Here is a 25,407-nt window from a genome sequence, read left to right as displayed (position 1 = left end):
GACAGTAAATGGGCTATTGTATAGTTTCAATATTGAATAAAAGGCAAATCACAAGTGAACAGGATCACACGACAGGGTAGAGAATCCTTACTTCTAAGGAAAATCAGGTCGACCTAACTTCCCAATCGAGATAACTATCAACCGCCGGACCAGTGCCAGGGAGGCAACAAGTGAACTAAGCACAGCACTTTACATAGGTCTGTGCTTTATGTGTCCTAGACACCCTTCTGGGTCACATCTGGTTCCTATGAAAGGGTATTCAGAGTAGACAGCAAGTAGGAAGAGACTCAGAACTATAAGGGATACACATTGCCAATGGGTGCTTTCTAAGGTGCATAGTAATACATTCAAGCACATTGTTTCTGCAGGGGTCCTTAAGTACATCAATTAGGAAATGGTCCCTGATGGAGAGTCAGCAGCTCTGGCTTCTAGGCTTGCATCTGAAATCAGCCAGTGTGTGACCTGTGGCAGGAGCCTGACCTACATATTCTCCAAGATGTGAAGACTTGTGAGCCCACGTTTCTAATGAAGCAAAAGAAATGCAGTTGACAAGGTTCCTGTAGGCATTACACAAAAGGGAAAGAAAACATGATCACCGGATCAGACTCACTGCTGTCCCAAATTCAATCTAGTTTGGATCTGAGGTTTGACTTTTTTTTAAATATCAGATTTCTATAGTTACAAGGCCAAACTTTTTATGTTCTGTTCCTTTGATGATAGAATACCAAAAAAAACTCTTTAGTATGCGTTTAAGACTTGGATTCATATCCTCCATGTCATGGTTTTGAAATTTTGAAAAGCATTCATGAAGGGGTCAAGTATAAGGACAAGAACACATCGTCCTTGGCACAGCACCCTCTAAATGCACCCTTGGCACCACCCCCTGCTAAATCCAGCTCCAGCTGGACATCAGTTTCTCTAATGCTATTTAGTCATAAAACCAAATCAATGAAGTCCACCTTATTTACTTAGCACATGAAATGGGAATAGAGATGATCTGTCTTTGAAGAGCCTGGTGAATAATTTGTTTAAGTGCAGAGCCAAAGAAAATGAAGGGATCTGGAAGCATTACAGAACTGCCTAAGAACAGCATGTGTACAGAGCTCCTCCTGTAAGCAAGCTGAACTGCCATTCCTGTTTTACAAACCAGAACCCATGGCTGGAGGAAGGTTTGTCAATGGACTGACATGTACAGAGTTCATATATGGCTAAATACAATGTAAACTCTTTAGTTTGAGTCATTTGAGACTGGAAACAGCTAGGGGAAGAATGAAGCTACTGACTTACCTGTGCTGGGAATCATTCTGGTCTGTAGATGGTATCGTCAAACATTCATCATGACCATGGAAAAGACGTACTACATGCCCACCAAGCAGGTATCCTGTAAGAGAATTATATTCTACTGTGAATGATGGGAAGTTTAATGAAGAGAATGGCATATTTAAAAAGGGTAAATTCACACAGGTCTGAGCCAGTTACGGTAAATACCGAGAGAGACACATTTTGATAACTACATATTCCATGGATGCAGGCCTCAGGCAGAAAAGACAGGAAAGTCAAAACAATTCTAATGTTGAAAGTTAAATACGGCTTCAGAGGTGAGCAAGTCCAACACCAAAAGGTAAGGTGAAAATAGTGTGCCAATTGGTATCATTAAAAATCAAAAGGAAAATTAAGTTGCTAATGTTAGGAGTGTCCAGTTGCTTAGGATGTAAGTACACCCAATACCAAATTTCTGGATAAATATCCACAATCACACTGTGTACACTTTGCAAAAAAATCCAAATCAGATTGTAGTCATGGGAAAGAAAGGTGCTGAGAAGGGGGTAGCAGACCGTTCTTAAGACCCTTTAGGAGAAGGCAACATTCAAATACATTTAACAAACAGATCAAATCTGGTTGCTACTCCTACAGCACAAAGGGAAAGCAGAACTACTCTCCAGCATCCCTGAGTGAACAAGTGTAGACGCTTTCATCAACAAACAGTTAGCCTTCAGAATAAGGAAAAGAATCTCAATAGTCATGGAGTTCAGAGATGGAAAGGAAACAATGAACTTCAAAGACATGATGACCCATTTGTCTTCAAATAAATGCTGAACCTTAATTCAAAGAACATAGTAGCAGGAGAGGAGCTCCAGTCCGAGCTTTACCTTGCTCCAAGAAATGGGATTTGTTATTCCTCTGAATTAAGAAATTCTCCAGGCTAGTCTGTTCTCAGGAGACATATGAACTTAATATACCCAATGTCTGTGTCAGAATTTTTAAAGGAAAAAAAATCACATAATTAGATCACTTTAGGGGCTGTCTTAAAACTATTTTGGGTGCTGGATTAAAACAGTAAGAATGAGCAATCATGCCAGAGGAGAAAAGGGTATTATTAGTGAATTTTGTATAGTGACAGTCTGTTATGAGTTCAGTTTTTTTACCTAGACAAGGCAAGTATTTCTAAAATTCCCTCAAATATTCAGAAGTCTCCTTCCAATTTTCCTGTATCTTTTTGTACTGATAATCTGAGTTATAACCTCCTTTGCATTAAAAATGATTCATGATATATTATAGGGGATTCTTAACCGCTAATTTATTTAGAAAATTAAAGCCTTCCATGACCAACCTCTTGATTAAGCTCTCGTTCATCTCATGATGGAGAGGCCATGCCCTATTTGGAGTTTATCCTTTATGGTTTTGGGGCTCCTTCCATCAATATCCTACTCACACAGAGAACACTGCCAAGTGCTGGTGCATCATGACTTTTCTTAACTGAAATCTAGCAGGGCCATAGTCAGGAAGGCAGCATCATGATGAAGATCACTTACGTTCTTAAGGGCTGAAGTGGGTTTCTCACCAGTGGATGCTGGAAGGACATTTTTCTACAGAGCAAGATGACTCAAGTGATGAGTTATCCAGACTATATTACAACGGCACTCAACACTTCTATAAGGACCTTTTGACATGATTTGCAAACACTCCTTAATTAATTTCCACAAGCCCTCTGTTGGGACCAGGAAATAATTTTATTCCTACAGTGAAAATAAAAAATTTAACATGGAGAAGATTGAGCCAAAACTTTCTTGAGAAAGACTTAAACCCAGAGCTTCTTGATTCTTAATAGAAAGGGACTGACTGACAATAGACCCAGGAGGGTGGGTTAATTTTGGCACAAAGGAAGAGGGCTAAACACATCCTACCTTTTAAAGCCTTCCACTTGTTGCCAAAAGAGTTAAGAATTTGTCTTTTCCTGAGTCTTCAGTTTAGCTATCATGCATTCTGAAACTGGGGTATCACCTTGACAACTCTGTTTTCCTTCTTTTTTCAAACATGATAGAATAGACCGCCATTCCCAGTTTGAAAGTACTAGACTTTAATAGGGCTAAAGCCTGTGATGAGTATTTTTAAAAATTCTGATCTTGCTATAATGTGCCAAAATGTAACACAATAGCCCATAGGTCACCGACATTTGATTATTCTTCTCAGCTGTGGTATTACCTATGAGTGAGGTAAGGCCAGTACATTTATTACACAACTTGAAAGGTGTATTGATTTTTACCTGATTCTATGAAATAAAATACGTTGAACAACGTTAGATGACTTTATTTCCAAGGGAAAAATAATTTCACCTCTTATGTCAAAATGGCCTTCCATAAATACAAGTAAAAACAAATGACCAAACACTTTTATAATAGAGTAAGTGCTTCGCCTGCATGGAGAGATGCATAAGAAGAAATATAAACCATGTCACCTTCTTGGCAAATAATCTCTTTTAAAACTGAAGATGCTGAGGTCTTTATACTTACAACTAGTAAGCAAAAATAAAAATGTGGAAACTCAGGGAGAGAGCAAAGGTGCATATCCAAGTCCTCAATACACATAGTGCTAAAACAATAGTGGGCTCCAAGGGGTTAAAAAAAAAAAGTTCAGGGATGCTCATGTAACTGGAAGTTAGAATAGAAAATAATCTGTACTGAATTCAGAGAAAGGAACTCAAGTGAGCTAAAATCAGGCTACCTGTGTACCAAGACATTCAGGTGAGATCTGGGAAGTAGCAGAAAATGTCAATGTATACAGCTCAAGAGAGATAGGCAGGCTCAGGGCTAAATGCATTTAAAGAAGCACACCTTCTTCGATGCTACTTCCTGAGCACGTAGGATGTACATTCCAGAGTGTTTGCATAAAGGAGGCATCCACTTGTATGTTACCATTTGATACTGAGAGATGCTGCAGCAGAAACAGAAATGAGACATCTTTTAAATCACCAGTCCAGTGCCGACAGAAACAGCTCACCTAGAACTTCAAGGATTAAATTCAACAGCCTTACTGTCATCTGGTTCTTTCTATACAGCCTGTGGGAGATTTCTCCACCTGATCTAGAAGCAGCTTCAAAGTGGGACACTTTATTCTGGGGTGAGGAATTATTCAGCTACAGAGATGGCAGACATGTGTTGACTTCATCCCCTCAGCTGGAGCTGATTCAACACCAACTCATAAAATGTCCATTCTTTGTAGGATAACTCACAAATGGGAAAAATTACCCAACACTTGGCCTAGGCAAAGTAAAATCTGCCCACAGATTTTACTTCAGTTGACTCTGTGAGAAGCTTCTCTGACGTTTCTCTCATCTTCAGGCATCCCCACCCCCAGACAAGTGCCTGACACAAATGGTGCTTTTTATTACCCATCCCCAGCTGCAAAATCTCACTGGCAACTTCCACTCTCTGCGATACCCCATGTCCTGAAACATTGTACATCTTCTTTCTTTCTCCAACATAAACTTATTTTCCTATATTCCATCCTTTCTTGTTCTTCCCTAAACAAGAGCTAAACAATGTAATAAATTCAGAATAATGGGAGTTAATGTGCATATAGTGCTTGGGGCATTTTAACAGTTTGCTGGATGCAGCACCATAATCTAAAAGAATAACAGGTTAGTTCCGGACACCATGATCACGTGGCAGCGGAGAGTATTTAATCATCCCTCAAGTACAGTTGACTATTGAACAACACGGGTTTGAACTGCACAGGTCCGCTTATACATGGATTTTCTTCCACCTCTACTCCCCCTGAAACAGCAAGATCAACCCCCTCCTTTTCCTTCTCTTCCTCCTGTTCAATGTGAAGATGACAAGGATGAAGATCTTTAGGATGATCTACTTCTACTTAATAGACAGTATATATACTTTCTCTTCCTTATGATTTCCTTAACATTTTTTCTGTCTTACTTTATGGTAAGAATGCAATATATAATACATATATCATATAAAATATGCTTTAACAGGCTATTTACATTATCAGTAAGGTTTCCCATCAAAAGTAGGCTATTTCCCATCAAAAGTAGGCTATTTCTTATCAAAAGTTAAGTTTTTAGGAGTCGAAAGTTACACTTTAATTTTTTATTGTGCAGGGGGTCAGCATCCCTAACCCCTACATTGTTTAAGGGTCAACTCTATATATGTAAAAGCATCTTATTCTATCCAACCTGCTGTGGCTCAGTTCTTCATGGCCATCTATTCCTAAAGGAAAAATTTCTGAAAACAAAAGAGTCTTATATTATGAGGTACTTACAAGGTATCTTTCAGAGGACACGCTGACGAGGATGAGGTCATCGCCAATTCGAACTTTCTCTCCTTCGGACCTCTGTTTGGAAGCAGGATGTATAGTCCACCAACAGGCTTCTCCTACACGAAGGCTCCTTGAGTTAGTCATTGCTTCACAGAAGCCAGTGTCCCTAATTTTGCCCCTTGTTCTCCTTCCTCCTAGGACAACCCTTCATGTGCACACAACAAGTGCATATTCCAGACCTCAACTTCTGCTGGTCTCTAACCGTTCCAGACAGCCCCCCATCTGCTCTTGACTATGTCTGTCATTTTCATTTTCCCTAGAGACAGAAAAACAGTGTTTGGAAAGGAGTATTGGAGGCTGGAAACTATAGCAGCCTTTGAGTATTTTTAATGCAAATAGGAAAAATGCTTTTTATAGTCTTTCAAATTTCTGTTTTGAGAATTGACTCCAATCAAGATCACCAAGAATAAATAAATAAATAAGAATCTATGTCATTGGTCTACTGCACACTTATACACTTTCATCTTTGTCTCCCCCTGTCCTAAGGGAATTTTTTTTAAAGGCTTACATCTGCAAGGACTCAGACAATAAGTGAGAAATTGATAGCAAAGAAGATAAATTGACATTTTGGAAAAAGGAAAGCAGGTGGAAGCTTTCAGCCAATAAAAAGTGAAAACCCAGGTCATTCAGTAAGAAAATGGAGAAGAAGAAACATCAATAAAAAGCCAATTCCTGCTGCAGAATCTCAAGAAAGTCCCTGGACTTGGAAGCACCAGCTACCTGCGAAGGCAGAAAATGGGTTGAAAACGGGACTGGTGGAAAGATTGAAAAGGACATTCAAATCCCTGATTCCTTTCCCTGCCCTGCACAGCCAGAAGACCTCTCCTCCTCCACACTATAGAAGATTAGAAGTTTAATCCATGGAAAAGCCAACTACCAAGAGTCTGGTTTTGGAAATACCAGACATTGTCAAACAAAGAAGTCGAGTCTTGCTGAAAACAGAATTCAAACTTGATACCCTGATTAGTAAAACCCCAGCTCCTTTCCCTCCCTCCCTCCACCCAAATTTGAGGATCACTCTTTAGGGAAGCCAAACTAGCTAAGACAAAACATACTGTGGTTTGAGGTCACCAGTGAAATGCTCAGGTCTCTGCCAGATGACCTAAAAGTGAGGCTTAACAGACAACAAGCCTCAGCCAGCTTCTAGTCAGCTTTTACTGCCTTGATGAGAACATGAATGAAGACCAAGGACCACCTGACAACTGAGGAAGGTCTCTGACAGGAACCACAGAAACAAAGTGAAAAGAGAAGAGACTTGGGGAAAACAAAGATTATAGGGAACAAATGAAAACTTAAAAAATCTTATAATTAATAATCTCAGAGGACATTCATGAAACAGCTATATTAGTATCTATGAAGGATCCCTTCCAAGGAAAAGAAAAATACTCACTGATCCTGGAAAAAAAAAAAAAGAAAAGAAAAGAAAAGAAAAAGGTGGTGGGATAAAGCTGAAAAATCCTTCCAGAAGGAAGGAAGACAAACAGAATTATCAAAAAACTAACCTAGAGGAATTCCAGAGAGCAAGAACTGAAAAAAAGAGAGAGAGGAAATTAATAAAGAAATACTATTAAAGTTTTTTCAAAGCTGAAAAATGAGCATTTCCAGATTGAAAGAACCTACAGAGTCCCTAACACAGTAGAGATTAGAAACCCACTCAAAGGTGCATTCCTGTGAGATGTCAGAACAGAAAGAGGCCACGCCAAGACACATCGCTGTGGAATTTCAGACACCAAGGCACAAGAGACGCTCTTAGCTGCTTTCAGAAAATAAAAACAAGTCACACACAAAGGATAAGAAATCAGAATGTAGACTTCTCAACAGTCAGACCATTGGCTAGTAGAAAGCTTTCAGGAAGCTGAGGAAGAAAATATTTCCAATATAGAATTACAGTAAAGTGTGTGTGACTTGTGAAGATGTAATTAGGAAATTTTCAGACAAAAATTTAATCCACATGCATCTTTTCTGTAAAAGTTACTAGATAATGTGTTCCACCACAGTGAGGTGGTAAACCAAGAAGGCAAAAACCAAACAAACAAACTAAAAAACCAGAAAACAAAAACCAACTGTGTAAGATTTAATAAACATGGAATCTAGGGCAAGGCAACAGAAATTCCCTAGATGATGGCTGATGTTTCTAAGATGAAACTGAGAGAACAGATCATGCAAGCGAATCTAACTAGATTTTCACTTCTATAGGAAAGTTTGAAAATGAATACATGATTGGGTCACAAAAAATTAAGCAAACAAATAAGGCAGTTATTAACTATTGGAAAACTCTAAAGTAATACAATAAATTACCTGGTCAGAATATATTATGTGGCTCATTTGCAAATAAAAGTTACAGTTATAGCAGTGAAAGTAGTTAATATTGATTTGATAGTTAAATAAAATAGATGAAAATCTATTGGAAGGATGGGAAGAGTGGAAGAAAAGAGAGAAGAGTGAAATAAAAGCAAAATTTTTATCAGGACATCCACAGTTAATGCATAATCTAGAACGAATTTTAAAAAGCATTGTTTTAATATGTATATTATAAACAAGTGGTAAACAATACTAAAAGAGCTGAAAGTAGATGCCCCAGAGAGGCAAGCATCCAAAGGAGGGAGGGCAGGAGACTGGTGTTTATAATAAGCTCAGGAGCACTATTTCTCTCTTTAATCTATGTGTGAGTACTACTTCAATTAAACTAAACATGACATGACAAAGAGGTTGAGCTCTACATTTGAAGGGGAAAATGTTGTATGCATCTTTAATGTTCTCTGAGGACCACTGAAGGGTGTCCACGATGAAGGGGGTCCTGAAGAGGAACACACAGAAAGAGTATTTTGCTTCCCTGCCCTCTCCCACACTCTGGAGCCAGGGATGGAGCTGTCCCTGAAGCAGTGGGATGGGCCAGTCCAAAGCCGTAAAATACAAAATAACACTTTTAGTGTGGGTATGCTTTAAACATTTCTTTCCTCCTAAGTCTAAATTCTAAAGCTATATCTAAATCCTAAAAACAAAACAATTAAACAACTTTAAAAGGAGACCAGAACAAGTAATTTTACCCAAAATCAAGGATAAAATGATCATCAATTCTGTGTTAAGTGTGAGAATGTACAATTCAATGTGTTGGGGAAAAATGCTAGAATTGTTCAAGAAACTGCCCCCAAACTTTCTCCTCATATTCTCCTATAGTTTCAACTCCACTACTGGGCAGTTTACTTGTTTACAACTCTGAAGGGGTTTCTGAGCCAGAAGTGCATTCAGAGAACTAGCCAGATAGGAACAGGGTACCCTTCTGCTGGATTCCATGTGAACCTCCTCCTGCAGTGAGGAGAATCTCCAGGTGATGCTGAACCTCATCTGAGTTGGAGGTGCATCCTCCTTGTCCCTCACAAACGCCAGCTAGCTTTCTTCAAGGAGAATATCACATGAGTTTGGGTGAGAGATGCAAAACAAACGTAAGTTAGTTTAGGCTCTAGGTTTTCATGAAGACCTAGTCAAGCCTTCTCTCCCTGTCTTCCGCCACAGGTAGCTTCTCATCAGCCAGCTTGAATTTGGGTTAGTTCTATGTGTTTGCCTCGTCTGTCAACAGAATTCACACCTAGTCTGATTTTAGAAATTTTTAAAAACTGATGAAAAGAGTAATGTTGCCGCTGTTGTTTCCCTTTATTTTTATTTAAGGCTCTAACAATTAAAATAATTCTCTGAACGCTTGACTAGAAAGTGGTGTTTCTCAATTTCTTTCCAATCTCAAAAAGTATAAAGTTATTTTACTGATATAAATACAGTGACCATATTTGACTTTTCTGATCATATTCTTCAGGATTGACAGTTGGTCTATATTTAGAAAGAAGTGTATATTCAGAGTGTGGCACTTCACTCACTTTGTAATTTCCAGCAAGGTCGACAACACCTTAGAGGAAATTATATTTTAAGACTAACACTTTGGCTGAAAACAAAGGAACTTTAAATCAAATTCAAATCTAATACTATTTTAGGAAAAAAGCCATAATGGGCAAAGGCAGGGCCACTTTTTTGCTTGGTACAAAAACAGGAAGAGGAAGAAAAGAGGAAGAGGTTCCCTCAGGCACTCTCAGGTCACCATTGTGCAAGACATGGAAACAGCAAGTACACATGGTTTGGATGCTGGATTTTTTTTTCTAGATCTATAAAATTAGGCAACCTGGATCCTTCCATTATGAACTGACCCAGCTTTAGAATAACAACATAGGCTCTTGTCTTTCTTTGGCTACCCAACATTGGAACCCTCTTCCTATTTAAGGGAGAATGTCATATTATAGACTGTATTCAAATTAGACTTTTCCTGCAGTGTGCCCTAACCTGTTTTCTCTTCCTTGGTCTCTGTTCCTACCCAATTTTCAAGCCTGAGGCTTCAGATTTAGTGAAGGCTCTATCAAACATCCTTCTAGTAAATTATTATTCTTACTGAGTTAACCTGAATCAAGTTCTCTTGTTTGCAACAAAGAATCCTGTTTGGTACCTAGCCCAACCTCTACATGGAGCAGAAATTCCACATGTAATGCCCTTGACGGATGGTCAGATTGTTCATGAATATTTTTAGCCACAGGGAGCACCCGATATCCCAAGGCCAGCTGTTCTTCTGCTCATTAACTGCAGATGTTCCAAAGTAGTTTTCAAAATTGATGTGAAATGTGCCTCCTTTCAACTCCTACCCACTGCTCTGTTGGTCTTTGGAAGAACCCCAGCAAGTCAGCATCTTGTTTGATATTACAACTTTGAATATCTGTAGATTATTATCTTAGTCCTCAGTTCTTTATTTTTGGTTTCCAGTGAGAACCTGTGTCATCCTGGCCAGCATCTTCAGTACCCACCTTTTAACTGTCAATATTTTTGACTGTACTAAAAAAAAAAAAATAATAATCCATTGGTTCCCAAAGTATATGATGTATATCATTGGTGGGAGGCAATTAAATGACACTGACAAATACAGTGAGAAATTTATTTTCATTTTTACTACTTTTTTCTTTCAAGACGAAGTCTTGCTCTTCTCCCCCAGGCTGGGGTGCAATGGTGCGATCTCGGCTCACTGCAACCCCCGCCTCCTGGGTTCAAGCGATTCTCCCACCTCAGCCTCCCGAGTAGCTGGGATTACAGGCGCCTGCCACCACACCCAGCTAATTTTTGTACTTTTAATAGAGACGGGGTTTCACCATGTCAGCCAAGCTAGTCTCAAACTCCTTACATCAGGTCATCCGCCAGCCTCGGCCTCCCAAAGTGCTGGGATTACAGGCATGAGCCACCGTGCCTGGCCCATTTTTACTACCCTTTTAAGCCTTCTGATGCTTTCAAATAAAGTTTTACATTTGGAACTAGCGTATCATTAACATGTTATAATATTTGTCAACATCTCTTCAATTACTTAATGACGTGGTTTTCATTATTTTACTTTTATGGCAAGCAAAAACAGTTTATACTTATGGCAATAAGTTTTGTCTGTAAAATTTTAAGTACAAAAGTAATTAAATTTAAATAAAATCATAAAGTAAATGATATTATAAAGGATACAGTGGAATGGCAAAATCACGATTATAGATGTCAATAACATTTGGAAAACACTACTTTAGACATAGCTTGTTCATTGCAGAACAAAATAGGACTACTCCTTTGATCTAGACACTATATTTCATTATTTAAGCCTTTATTACGATACCTTTATTTTTTGGCAGTCATTTAGTATCATTGGTTCTTATCACGAATGATTTGTTCACTTACTTTCAATACCTAACAACGTTAAAGAATTGTTTTTCTTTGAGATTCTGGCTGACTGTGGTAAAAACATTATGTTCTTCATTCTTAGTTTCCGTGTTTCCATTACACATTCTTTCTCTAGTCCATTATTCTGCAATTTTTTTTCAGACCTATTTCTTAACCAGGTTGGTTTGGAATCCCAAATGAGTAACACATTCAGGGTCCTTCTCAAAAGCCCTTAGCCCAAGACTCCCGCTGAGCTCAAGAGATCTGGGAATGCTGACTCACCTGTGGCATGTTCCCGTAGACCTACATCAAAGGCAAGTTTGTCTGTCTGGGATCTTGATGTAGTCAAGCATGTTAGATACTGTGAAAGAAGAGCAAATACTAGTGAAGTCACACTCTTCCATTGGGTCTTGGTATCTTACCACTAGTTAGCTTCTAGTTAAGTTCAACAATGAGCTACTGTGAAGACAGCTCTGTTTATCTTGCTCATTGGAAAGTTAATTGGTACATGCCTTAATATAATACTTTCATTTTTAATTATTATTATTATTTTTAAAGTCAGGGTCTCATTCTGTTGCCCAGGCTGGAGTGCAGTGGCACAATCGTAGCTCACTGCAGCCTCAGACTCCTGGGCTCAAGCAATCTTCCCACCTCAGCCTCCCAAGTAGCCAGGACTACAGGTGTGTGCCACCATGCCCAGCTAATTAAAATAAATTTTGTGGAGATGTGGTCTATCTATGTTTCCCAGGCTGGTCTTGAACTCCTGGCTTCAAGTGATCCTCCTGCCCTGGCCTCCCAAAGTGTTGGGATTACACATGTGAACCACCCTATGCCCAGCTGAAAATACTTTTACAATACACTTAAAATCTCAAAGACGCTCTTATCTGATGACTCAGTGGTTAAATGTATAGAACTATATGTTATAGAAATTAGTTAGAAATATTAAAGATGCCTTAAAGATGTTGAGAAACTTTTTAATTAGGAACAATACAAATGGAACATAAATGACCAACAATAATAATAAAGCTAGATAACCTTTGATACTGCTATTTTATATAATATTATGTTATTGAGTATTTATCAAGAATGTGTAAGAGCCTGGAACATTATTTACAATACATGAAGCTAAAAAGTAATATATAAAATAGTACAATTATAAGTTAACCTGTACTCAAAAATTTAAATGTGTAGCAACCAGACTAAAAGGAATTACACAAAAATGAAACAGAAGTTGATTTTGGATAGTGTGGAGGGACATGGATGACCTTCCCACTTGTTTTTGGTTTTTCAAATTTTCTATGAGCTTTAAGACTTCTCAAAATAATGGTTCTTTTTCTTATTATAAAGATACATGGGCAGGTAAAACTTACAAATGACTGTTAAACTAACTTAATAAAGCATCCCATGGCCTCCTTCACTGATGGGCATAGCAGCTCATCTTAGGATTAGACTGAGAGGCAGGTAAGCTCTTGGGATGTGCTTTCTAAGCCACAGTTCTAGTTCTCTGCAAGAGGAAGATGGAAAATCATTGCAATGTAGAAAGCCATATCTTATAGGCTTTATTTCCAGAGCTGTACTTAAAAGGAGCTAGCCAGTAGAGAGTATATGTTCACTGTGAGTAGAACTTTTTTTTAGGAGGGGTAAACTTAATGTAAATAATGCAAGTCTCTGTGTCACTACCAGGATATTAGCTTGTTTTTGAAGCCATAAGAAGTATGCTTTTGAAGTTCTGTTTATTACATTTAGGTAAAGACAAGTGTTGGAGTTTTATTTACCCTATAGATAAACACCAGATTCCGAAAGATAGTATCACCTTCTCAATTCCAGATATTATCAGGGTTCAAAGTTTCCCTACTCTCAAAAACGTCTCCATCTCCTACTTGGATACACTTCCGTTTGGACATTTTTGTTTTTCGTCTTTTGCCATGAAGGACTACAGCAGACGAATGTTCAGGCTGAAAAGGTCAGCTTCTTACCAGTGCTCAGAAAAAAAAAAATATATGCTGCAGCAAATGAATTATTTAACAGGCAGCTGTTGCTCCTGTTGTCAGTTTGATAGTTCAAGCCTTGAGATGAACTTTGCATCATGCTGCTGGTATAAATGTGTGGAAATAGTCTTGAATTAATGTATCAGTTTTCCACTAGGGCTAGAGGAAAATGACAAGCCTTCCTTATGCTGAAAGTGAGGATGATACACTACTGGAGTGGCATATAGTTGATTGAGTAATAATATTCTCCTTAATACTCCCTGCAAAACTACAATATCTGCCTTTTAAAATATTGTAAAATTATAATTTTTTGTAAATTATAAATAAATTATATGTATTTAAAATGTAGCAATTTTTTCAAGTTACATTGAGGCATCATCCTTCTGTCAATTCTGGTTCTAGATCCCTGATTAGTAATAGCCATGCAGCTTTCTGTGACTACCTTGCCTCTTGTCTTCCTCCTGTCTCTGGATTAGCATCACACCTGCAAGTTCTTCCAGGACTGAAAACAGTGAGTACCATTCTATTTCTCTTAGCTAGGTAAAGGAGGAGAACTGTCACAAAATTTCCATTTGATTGGTTTTTCTTCTATGCTGGTTATCCTTGTATACTAAAGCGATCTGTTACTCCATAAGCCATTTGATCATTTGTCAATTCAACAAATATTTATTGAGCATCTAGTGTATCAAAGCACTGTATTTGGTGGGGTTATAGGTCTAGCAAAATAAGAAAGAAACATGGCCCTCTTCCTCATGGAGTTGGAGGTGGGGTATCAGACATTGATGAAACAAAAAACATAATTGCAATTATTGCAAATTGAGGTAGGTCATATGTAGGAAATGCCAAGAGGATAACGTGCTAAAATTAGTTATGTTCCAATTGTTCCTGCTGTTACGTTGTTATTGCTGGCTTCTTGTATTTCCCCCTCTTCAGTTTTTCCTTCTCCTTGAATGATCAAAGTGGGCACCAGAGCTGCTTACCATTCCGCTGAAAGAGTGCCTCAGGAGAACTGCATGGCCGTATAACAGGGTCCTGTGGCCACCTCCTTGTGCTGCCTGTGGGAATGAGGAAGAATAAGGTCAGCACATGCCCGTTGTGGCTTCTCCGGGAGCCAAGCAACACAATAATTCTGGGAGACAGACTACCAGGAAAAGACCCATTGCAAAGCTCCTAAGGAATTCATTCCAGAAGCAAGTGGCTGGTCTACGGGCAGAAAGAGACGTGTGACCACAGCCATGCAACATCCTTGGGAGAGGGTGTGTGGGGCCAAATCTATTCCCAGAAACGGCCTCTGCCCAGGATCAGCAGAAACCCAGAGCTGTTCTACCAGAGAAGCATGTAAATGACATAGGTACTGCTTACCTTCCTTTGAAACTTCTCAGAAGCGTTCAGAGTGAGAGAGAGAAACAAATGTGATGTAGCCATAGCCTAGCAACACAAAGGCAGCGTGGCAGGCGGCACATGGTCACATTCTGTGCCATGCAGTCTTTTCCCTTCAAGGCACTTATGCCTTCTGCCCACTCCCTTAAATGAGTCCTTTATACACAGATCTCACCAATGAGAGATGGCTCTGAAATCCAGGACTTTAAAAGGGTAACCATTATGCAGAAATAGATCCTTCAGTTGAGAGACCATCTAGGTATCTTCTCTGCCTCACCAGGCAGTTCCACTTTGGCTATTTGCTCAGTGGCTGCCCAAACAGTGGGACAGGGAGGCATGAGAGGGAGAGATGGCCCGACATAAAGCCACTGGTGTCTGTTTCTTATTCTTTCCCTGAATCTGATTCACATGTCACCATGCTGAACTGAATAGTACATGATAGGAGACAAAACTGTAATTTATTATAGTTAGAGGTGAAGAGGTCGCATGGAAAATGGAAATCTACAGAAAATTCTAGGATTTTTTGGCATCAACATTTCCAACCTCTCACCTAAGTATCTCTTCATCATGCTAACCAGCAATCAAGTTTTTGATCACACACCCTTTTTGGAGAAAATATTTGAGCATAAGCCCTCCCCTCCCCAAACATGCACAGAAAGAGAATCCAAAGCTTGAGATAAAAATTAATTATGAAGATAATTCTAGCATTTTTCTTCAAGGACACCTCTTACGCAGTCCATTTTATTCAGAGCTACAGACTGGCAGCCCAAGGACTGGTTTGAGGCTCTGCCCCTCTCCCGTGTCCACCTGCAACCACACCAATGAGCAATGCGGAGGAAAGGGAATCAGGTAGTGTGGAGGACAAAGCCTGGAGTAATTTTATTTCAATTCTATTTGGATTAATAGAATCACTCTGTCAAAGAGATGATTTTTCATGTCACATAATGAGCCTAAAGAAGAGAAAAAAGATAAACGTGGTATCATGTTCCAAAAAAGCCGATAACTAAATATAAATGCGGCTGCGCTTTTTCCCACAGCTACAGAGATTATTTAAGTGTTCTCCAGGCTTTAATACTGTGTGGAATTACAATGCTCTTCACAATATTTTAAAATTTCTTGAAATCATTTGCACTAACTTTAGTTTCTGTATTTATAAATGTGTCAACAGCTAATGTTAGAATTAGACATACCAAATAATTTTCACATCTTGCCAATCTACCAAAAATTGATCTTATCCACTTATATTATTACAAGTTAATGGATGGCTCCTGATGGCTTACACTGTGGGTGTGTCCTCCCAAAACAGTCCTACATCTCAAACGGATCCACTGACCAGCTTATACTTCCTACCTTCCTCCAACTCTTCTTTGTCCCTACCAACTCTCTAATCATAAGAAGAATTAAGAGTCACTGATCCCCAAAAGCTGGGGGAGGGGGGTGTCATGTTTTGAGAACCATTGCTTTCAGGGAACAAGCAAGCCTCAAGTGCTAGAATGGCAAAAGTGGTTTTCCTACAGAGCTTTTGATAATTATCATCATGGTGATTACTACCATTGGGCACACACTACTGAGGTTTACAGAGATTAAGTAGCTTGCTCAAAGTCATATAAGTTCCAAGTTCACAGTCAGGATTTAACAAAAGTGAGGGCACTTAACTATGTGCTATACTGTCTCCTTTTCTGAAGTTTGATGATGGGGGATGAGATTTGTGTATAAAAATGATGTTACAAATGGAAACACCTATTAAAATAGGTGAAGGCAGAGAGTATTGAAATAGACTAGGAGGATAAAGAGGTATCATGCAATAACCTTATTATAAAAGTAGACCACAACATTCTGGTAGGACTGTTGACACACCTCCATAGTAAGAGAGAGGAGCACATGTGGGCAAAGGTCTGGAAGTGGTAAGAATAAAGCACATATGGGGACTTGCAGACCATTCGCTGGTTTGTGGTGGGGTGGATGAACAGGAGTGAAAGGACATGACACAGGATGTAGGTGAGGGGTGGCCAGATTATGGAGGGCTCAGACTGACTGGCTCAGTGGATGGACTTTGTTCCACAGCTAACAGGATACTGGAGTAGATTTTTGAAAGGACAGTGTCACAATCAAAGTTGTACCTTAGAAAGGAAACCCTGACTGCAAAATGGTGGAAGAAACGGGACGGTCAAGCCACAGAAGTAGAAAAAAAATAATTGTCTCATTCCATTTCCATGAAAGCATTACGAGGGGTGAGCAGACCAGAAATCTTGGTGTCATCCTTCACTCCTTTCTTCTTCTCATACTCCCCCATTAGTTCAAAGCATCTTTTGGTGCCACCTCCAAAAGATACTCTGTATCCCACTACTCAGCACCTTGCGCCTGCCAGTCTAGTCCATTCTATTACCACCAAGTCTCACCAGGGTTTTGCTAATCACCGACCTTCCAACTGTGCTCCCTGCTCTGCCCTTCCTCCTTTCAGTCACGGCAGCCAGAGACATCCTTTAAAAACTGTCAATCACATCATGTTACTTTCTTGCTCAAAAACCTCCAATGGCTTCCCACCATACTTAAAATACAAGTACAAAGTCCTCACTGTGGCCTCTAAGGCCGTGCATCAGGCAATTTTTTTTCTGTAAAAGGGCAGATAGCAAATATTTTAGGCTTTGTGGGCCAAATATGACACTGCCTTTTTTTTTTTGTTTGAGACAGAGTTGTGTCCCTCTGTTGCCCAGGCTGGTGTGCAGTGGTGCAATCTCGGCTCACTGCAACCTCTGCCTCCCAGGTTCGAGCAATTCTCCTGCCTCAGCCTCCCTCCTGTGTAGTTGAGATTACTGGTATGCACTACCACACCCAGCTAATTTTTGTAGTTTTGGCAGAGATGGGGTTTTCCCATGTTGGCCAGGCTGTCTCAAACTCCTGACCTCAAGTGATCCACCTACCTCAGCCTCCCAAAGTGTTGGGATTACAGGAGTGAGCCACCATGCCCGGCCTTAATGTATTTTATTTTATTTTTTAAAGAATTTGCCCTTTAAAAAACCTCCCTTACCTAAAGGGTAAGGACCTATCAGCAGGATGTGAACCCTATCAGCAGGGTTGTATGTAAACAAACAGGCCATAGTCTGGATTTGGCCTGTTGGCTGTAGTTTGCAAATCACTGCCCTGTATGACCTGGTTCCCTCATACCTCTCTAACTTCACCTGCCAGCAGCATGCTCTCCATCACATCCTCTGCTCCAATCATACTGGTTTTCCTGTTTTTCAGACATGCATGCTCCCACCACAAAACTTCTGCACACATTTCCCTCTGCCTAAAATGCTCTTCCAATATTCTCATGTGTAATTTCCACCCTTTATTCAGTTCTGTGCTCAAACATCTTATGAGAGAAGTCTTCTCTGGTCAAGTCTTCTAAAAGAACAATCATCCTTACTCTATCACATTTTCTGCTTTATTATCTCTTGTGGTATTATTTTTAATATGAATTTATACTCTCTCCCCCTAGAATATAAGCTCCATGATCATGTTGTATTCTCTGCCGTGCCCACGTCAGTGCCCGGCACCATAGGAGGCATGCATTAAATATTTCCTGAATGAGTAAGTAATTAGGGGAGGTGGTGTTTTGGTTTCATCTTACAGATGGGGGAAAAAAAAGGCATAGACAATTTAATAAACATTCCCATGATGAGCTTGTCAGCAACGTGTTTGGATTTGAACTTAGGTCTAACTACAAATTCTACTCTTTTCATTGTTTGATACTAATTCTGGAATAACATTCCAGGAAAGGTGTGATATGCTACATAGAAGATTGTGTGGGTCTGCTCATGAAGGAGGTCCAGACCTCAAGACTGGGAAGATTTATCAGGATGGCAGTCCTGTCCCTGCCACGAGTGACCTTGGCTATTACTATTGGCAGAAGGAAAATATTTGGTTCCATCTCCTGCGGGAAATGCTGGTAAAAGGCCCTGATGCCATGTCCAGAGGAAAAATGTTCCACTAGCTCATTAACTCAATCCTCTTGCCCATAATTTCAGAATTAATTTCCATTACTGACGTTTCTTCTAGTAGTTCCCAGAGGATATTGCTTCCCAGTCAGATAAACCAGATACGGCAACTAAGGAGGGGAGGGGACTATGCTTCTATCCAGCCACACACAAATGTTTCAATACTGTTAGAGCTCCAAACCAACTTCCTTTAACATCTTGAACCCTAAATTCCACTTTGGGAGTCCCAGGCAATAAGAAATCTTCCAAGGCCTCAGGAAGGCTCCTTGCTGAGTTTGTTTGGAAGGTCATATTCCTAGGAGGTCTTGTAGGGGATGAAGTCATTTTCCAAGCATGGACGTGCACTTTAATTTTCTCTTCCTTTCACACCTCACTTCAGTTACCCTCTTTTAGGCTACAGAAGAAAGAAGTGTTTCTGGAAGCTCACAGAACAATATTTTCTGAACAGGCTGGAGCCCTTTTACATTGCCTGGGAGGTTTGCATTTCCTTTGATACAAGTGACAACTAAATAGTAATGATGCCTTATAAGTAGAAAACAATAATACTTAACAGTAGAAATAAACAAAAGCAAGTCACCCAGTATATTCAGTTAGAAAGCATAATGAAAGATTCTACTCATGATTTCCACAAAATGTTAAATTTTTAGAAATCTGCTTAGGTGAATGCAACCTTTAAAATCAAACTACAAAACCTCATTGTATAAAATAAGATTTGATTTGATGAAATGGAAAGGTGTACTTTGTTACAGGATGAGAACATTAATATTTGTAACTGCTTATTCCCCTAAATTTAACTTACAGATTTAATACGGTTTTAATTACAATTCCAATGCAATATTTTGCAATTTCACAAATTGCTACAAAACTAATCTGGCAATATAAACAGTAAGGATTTTTTATTCTGAAAAGAACCAAGGTTTTAGTAAATGTTATGAAGCCAAGTTCATTAATTCACTCTGATACTCTGATTCAAAGAGAAAAATGTGGCACAATACAGACAGTCCATAAACAGGTCTGACTATATGAAAGTGTAGCATATGACAAAGCAGATTTCAGTACAACAGGAGAAAGGCGGGGTTATTAAGCACAAGTCTCCGTGAGATGCGGATGGCAAATGAGAAAAGCTTTCAGTAAGATCCACAGGAAACATAAAAAGATAAGTTACAGATGGATAACATAATTAAATATTTCATTTTAAAATTAAATTCTAAAACAACTAGCATGCAACGGAAGAGTCTACATTCTTCACAGACCTAATACTTATCCATGCTTTGATGCATCAGATATACTCAAAGGAAATGGAAGACAGATATGATTGTACCAAAATTACTGAAATTCAGAACAATGGAAACACCAACATTTAATAGACTACAGAAAGACTTTGTAACACTATGACAAAAGGGTTACTATCTCGTTGAAATGTAGGGAAAAAAACTAAGCCTCATAGAAGTCGGCAAAGAATATGAATAAATGACGCATATTAGAAGAAAATTCAAACATATGGAAGAGATTCTATCTTTTCTAGTAATGAAAGGAATGACACTTGAAGCAACTTTGATATATCATTTTACATCTGCAAAATTTGCAAAAGTGGGGAAAAAAAAGCTTAATGCTGTCAGAGTTGCAATTTAGCTGATGAGATTCCAGGCAAGGTGGTACGGAATACAACCCTTTTGCAAAGCAATATGGAAGTATATGAAAAGGGCCATAAAGAAGTCCATAACCTTTTCTGTAGTGATTCTGCTTCTGGGAGCAATTCAAGACAAGCAAAGAAAAGTGTGCATCCAGCTGTGATAAGAGCATTATAATAGGTGCAACAAAACAAAAAACCTGGAAAGAACCTAACTATCCCAAAGAAAAATATTACCTAGTAAATTATGAGGCTTCTTGAGGTTGTTCTATGCTTTACCTATTAAAGAAGGCAATTATAGAGGTTATGTGGAAACACAGAAAAACATTTATGATATGCCACCGTGGGAAAAGCAGAAAACAAAATACCTTCAAGTATTACATATAGGCAAGAATAAGGAAACCTATGAAAATGAAATAGCCATTTGGCTGGCTGCCGAACCACTGAATTTTTCCTTTTCTAAATTTTCTTTAACACTATTACTATATCAGCATTTTGGGGAAAAGGATAGGGTGTGTATGTGTGTGTGGGGGGGTGGTGCAACAACATGGTACGTGTGTTTAATGAAATCGAGCATTTTAAAAGTATTTTGCCTATTCCCTGTACCTTCAGTTGCTTGTGGGTACGATTACTTTGCCAGGATCCTCAGGAAACGACTTTACCTACCTGAAAGGCAGATGGGGACACATATCTAGCATCATTGCTTTTAAGACACTGACTCCAGAGTCTTTCTTTACCCTTGGTGTTACATGGAAACGCTAGAGAGGCAGCCTTTATTGACGATACCTGACTCCCTTCCCCAGAGCTCCCTCAGGCTCAGCTCCAGACTCCAAAGTAAACATCTCCTGCTGCAGGGATTCGTTGCAGTTGGGTCCCAAACCCAGTGGCTCCTCTGACTGTCCCTCTTCACTTTAAATCCCGTTCTTGTTTTTGGGGACTTGGTGCATTCCCTGCTTCTCAAGGCTGCCTCACACAGCTGTTAGATTCTAGGTCTACCCTGCCCTACTGCTATAGGCTAGCAGATCACTCCCTTCTGGGCAAACTCCAAAGATCCTACTCAAGCAGACTGCTCTTCCAGGAGGGGTGGACATATAGTGTGTCCGGAATTGGTTCCTTCTGGTGGGTTCTTGGTCTCGCTGACTTCAAGAATGAAGCCGCAGACCTTGCGGTGAGTGCTACAGCTCCTGAAGGTGGGGTGTCCAGAGTTTGCTCCTTCTGGTGGGTTGGTGGTCTCCCTGACTTCAGGAATGAAGCTTCAGACCCTCGCAGTGAGTGTTACAGCTCATGAAGGTAGTGTGGACCCAAAGAGTGAGCAGCAGCAAGATTTACCGTGAAAAGCAAAAGACCAAAGCTTCCACCATGTGGAAGGGGACACCAGCAGGTTGCCGCGGCTGGCTCGGGTGGCCAGCTTTTATTCCCTTATTTGGCCCTGCCCACATCCTGCTGATAGGTCCATTTTACAGAGTGCTGATTGGTCCATTTTACAGAGTGCTGATTGGTGTGTTTACAATCCTTTAGCTAGACACAGAGTGCTGATTGGTGCATTTACAATCCTTTAGACAGACATAAAATTTCTCCAAGTCCCCACCCCACCCAGAAACCCAGCTGGCTTCACCTCTCAATAGGGCTAAACCACACCTCTCCAGCTCAAATGACACCAAAGGAACTGATGGGGCATTTTCCAAACAGGCCTTGAATTGTAAACATCTGGTAACAGGGATATTTTTTTCTTCTTTAATGATATTAATAGTGAAATGAAGGATTTTGTGGTAGTAGACTGGGAATTAGAAAGTACAGCCCAGGGGTAGGAGGGGCACATGCACAGATGAGTATGGCCTGTGATGAGGAGTCACAGCCAGAGAATGAGGCAACAGGAGCTCGCTAAGTACCGGTAGCCATCCTAACTCCCTGAAACTGGTGTGAAACCCCAAAGAGCCCAGTGTGGGACACTTAACTTGTTTCTTCACCACCTTTTTTGGATCAGATACTTAAATCCTCAACTGGCTAATTGCCAAACCCTCCTTCTCCTGAGCTAAACAAAGATTCTCTCTACTTCCTGTGGCTCTCAACCTTGGAGTATAAAGCACTATACAGTGTAAGGTATCGTTCTTTTGACACCTTGATTTTCAACTCATAATGGGGTAGTTAATACGAATCTAAAGCCGAGAGTCAGAGGTGCCTGAGCCATTGACTTCAGGGAACTTTGTGAAGAGGTTTTTCCCCCCTAAGAAATCTTCCAAGTGGGCCTGGACCAACTCAGCCAGAGCAGTACAGGTCCTTCACAGAAACATGCTCGAAAGGGGGTGACACCCCTGGCATCTTTCATGGGCATCTTGAGAGAAAAGTGAAAACTGAAACTGTGAAACAGATTTTTTTTTTTTGAGATGGAGTCTTGCTGTGTTGCCCAGGCTGGAGTGCAGTGGTGCAATCCCAGCTCACTGCAGCCTCTGCCCCCCGGGTTCCAGCAATTCTCCTGTGTCAGCCTCCTGGGTAGCTAGGAATACAGGCTTACGCCACCACACCTGGCTAGTTTTATTTTTTTTAAGCAGAGATGGGGTTTTGCCATATTGGCCAGGCTGGTCTCGAACTCATGACCTCAGGTGATCTGCCTGCCTCGGCCTCCCAAAGTGCTGGGATTACAGGCATGAGCCACCGCATCTGGCCATCAAATAGAATCTTAATGAAGTTCAGAAAACAGGAGGAAGGCACAGTATCTGAAAGCACTACTTCCCCCAAATTCAGTGATCATGGCAGTCTTACTTGGTCAGCTAGCAGTTGCCTTACTAAAAAGACAGGACCAAATGTCAAAGGCTACAATGCACAACAGGACAGCCCTTACCCCAGAAAAGAAAGTTGGCTGCATCTGGTGGCAGAAGGACCTATGGCAGTCACTCTCTCTGCTGCTGTGCTCTTGTAGAGTGACCTTGACTCCAGGGAGCCCCACCTTCGACACCCACAGTACTGCCTTCTTCCTATCTCCTCATATCACAGGACAAAAGAGAAGAATACTTGAAAAGCAGTGCACAGAAAGGCACTCCTTTGATTTTTTAAATACATAAACTTTGCCACTAAGCAAGGAAAACAGAGGCAAAATCCAACAATCCATCCTCCTCCGCCCACTATTAAATGTCAAATTTACCATTCCCATGGTTTATAATTTACTGAATCCAGCTAGCCCTCTCTCTTGGAAGTGCCTAGAATTATTTTTCCTGGATGAGAAGGTGGCGCAATCTCATTTTTGTTCATGTCATTAGTTTCATGGCCACATGGAAGGATTTCAGAACAAAAGGATGAAAAGCCAGAGCCTAATTTGAGAAGGTGTAAATTCTCAGTCACAGGCATCATTTGCAGCAAGAACCTGTACCCCACTAAAGTAGTCTCTTCCAGGAAAACACCAACTTAGATTCTGTTTTGCACAAGTTTAGCACATGGAATAGGTATAATCTGCGAGATGGCTCAGATGGGTTGGAGACTGCAAACGAGGTGCTATGGTGACCTAGAGTTGATTCTTTCCTGTGGGCACCTAAAGCCGTAGGAAGATCCCCTGGATGGTGCAGACTTAAACTCCAAATGTGCAACTGAAGACAACTGGGGAACCTCCTGCCTTCCAAGACTTTAAAAATAAGAGCCTTTGCCCTGTGAGAATCGATGTAGATTTCTGCAACCATTTTCCTCCCCTTTTGTCCCAATCCACAATGGTTGGGGAACAAATTAAATGACTGAGTTTCCCACTAGTCCTGATACTTTTCAAACACTGCTTCTCAAACAGACAGATGAGCATTTTCCATTGAGGGGGAAAAGGTGGTCACTGGGATGCCTCCAAATTGGGCAGGGTCATCCTGTATGCATCTGTGCTTTTCTTTGAACACAGATGCTGTGGAGAGAACAGTGAGCCAAAATGGCAGCCCTAACACATGTTTCTTATTATGATGTCTTTTAAAAGAGCAAATCGCCAGATATTTGTCAGCGTATTAATGACATTTAGATTGATGACAAGTATGCTTTGGAAAGAGGTGAGGCAATTTTTTTTTTCCAAATTATTCCCACCACCTTCTCCTGTAGCTAATAGATTAAGAATCTGATGTTGCCAAATTTATTCTTTGCATAAAAGGAGCCTGTCAGCCAAATTTGTTTTCTAGTCACTGCTCTGGTTTCTATTTGAACCACTCATACTCCTCCTCCTCATCAGGCTTCAGATGAAACAGTGGACCAGTGACCACAAAGGGTCAATATTAAGAGCTCTGCCCAATTATTTCCATTCACCAAATGTAGCATAATGAGTATTTCCAACAAAGAGTCTAACATTCAAAAAGTCCGATTACCTTGACATGAAAATTTGAACACTGTTTCTAATCTACTGTTTCTCTATAAAAACCTCACTGTTCATCCTGAGGATTTATAGATAACAAAATAGGAGTAAGTTTTTTATCATAAAACCCTGCTGACTACTACTGTGTGTAACACCTTTACCCACACAAGCTATAAAGCAGAAGGTCAACTGGATTCTATTTTGTTATCTGATCCTCCTCCCTCTTTCCTGCAGTTCTTCAACTTACATGGGGTTTTTTTCCCCCTTGGATGTCCTGTAACAACCAACCTTTATTTTTTTAAATCTCTCTATCTTTTTTGTACTGGTCTCAACTATGATTTTGCTAGGTGGAGATCGATTCATCTTGTTCTCTCTATATCCACATAATGAGCATGGGGCCAAGTTTATATTACCCAGCAAAACAAACAGCGATCTTGCTTTTTTATTGAAGTATATGAAGTAGCCTTGGGTGGAGAGGCTGATTCTCCAGGGTCCTGTGTATGTGGGCCTGCGGGTAGACAGAACGGATGCTCCTAATACTTAGTACCTGTCCACGGACCAGGGGCTGTTCTGAAGGCAATGACATCATTCTTCTGAACCTCTCATGATTTCATTCTAGAAAAGTGGCCCTCAATCCCAGCTATAGACCGGAATAACTAGTGGAGATTTAAAAATGAATACAAAAGAAGAAAAAAAAAACAACATAAAAGCTGGGTCATTTTCATAAGATTCCAATTTGGTGGGCCCACGGCGAGGTCTGAGCTCCCAGGTAATTCAAATGCACAG

General features: G+C 40.1%; 1 protein-coding gene across 2 annotated transcripts in view; it reads right to left on the bottom strand.

Moving 5' to 3' along the window:
- RYR3 (ryanodine receptor 3) overlaps window positions 1-25,407 on the bottom strand; it is a 580,370-nt gene that overhangs the window by 342,664 nt on the left and 212,299 nt on the right. For both annotated transcript variants that reach the window (XM_055363234.2, XM_055363233.2), the window contains exons 4-8: window positions 14,303-14,377; window positions 11,617-11,695; window positions 5,557-5,669; window positions 4,113-4,212; window positions 1,288-1,381 (exon numbers count right to left, since the gene is read on the bottom strand). In XM_055363234.2, the coding sequence (XP_055219209.2) occupies window positions 1,288-1,381; window positions 4,113-4,212; window positions 5,557-5,669; window positions 11,617-11,695; window positions 14,303-14,377 (461 nt within the window). The remainder of the gene's footprint in view (window positions 1-1,287; window positions 1,382-4,112; window positions 4,213-5,556; window positions 5,670-11,616; window positions 11,696-14,302; window positions 14,378-25,407) is intronic.

Source organism: Gorilla gorilla, chromosome 16 (genome assembly GCF_029281585.2).
Source record: "Gorilla gorilla gorilla isolate KB3781 chromosome 16, NHGRI_mGorGor1-v2.1_pri, whole genome shotgun sequence".
Taxonomy (NCBI): domain Eukaryota; kingdom Metazoa; phylum Chordata; class Mammalia; order Primates; family Hominidae; genus Gorilla; species Gorilla gorilla.
Note: the sequence above shows the minus strand (reverse complement) of the source record. Positions and strands in the feature narration are given on the sequence as shown.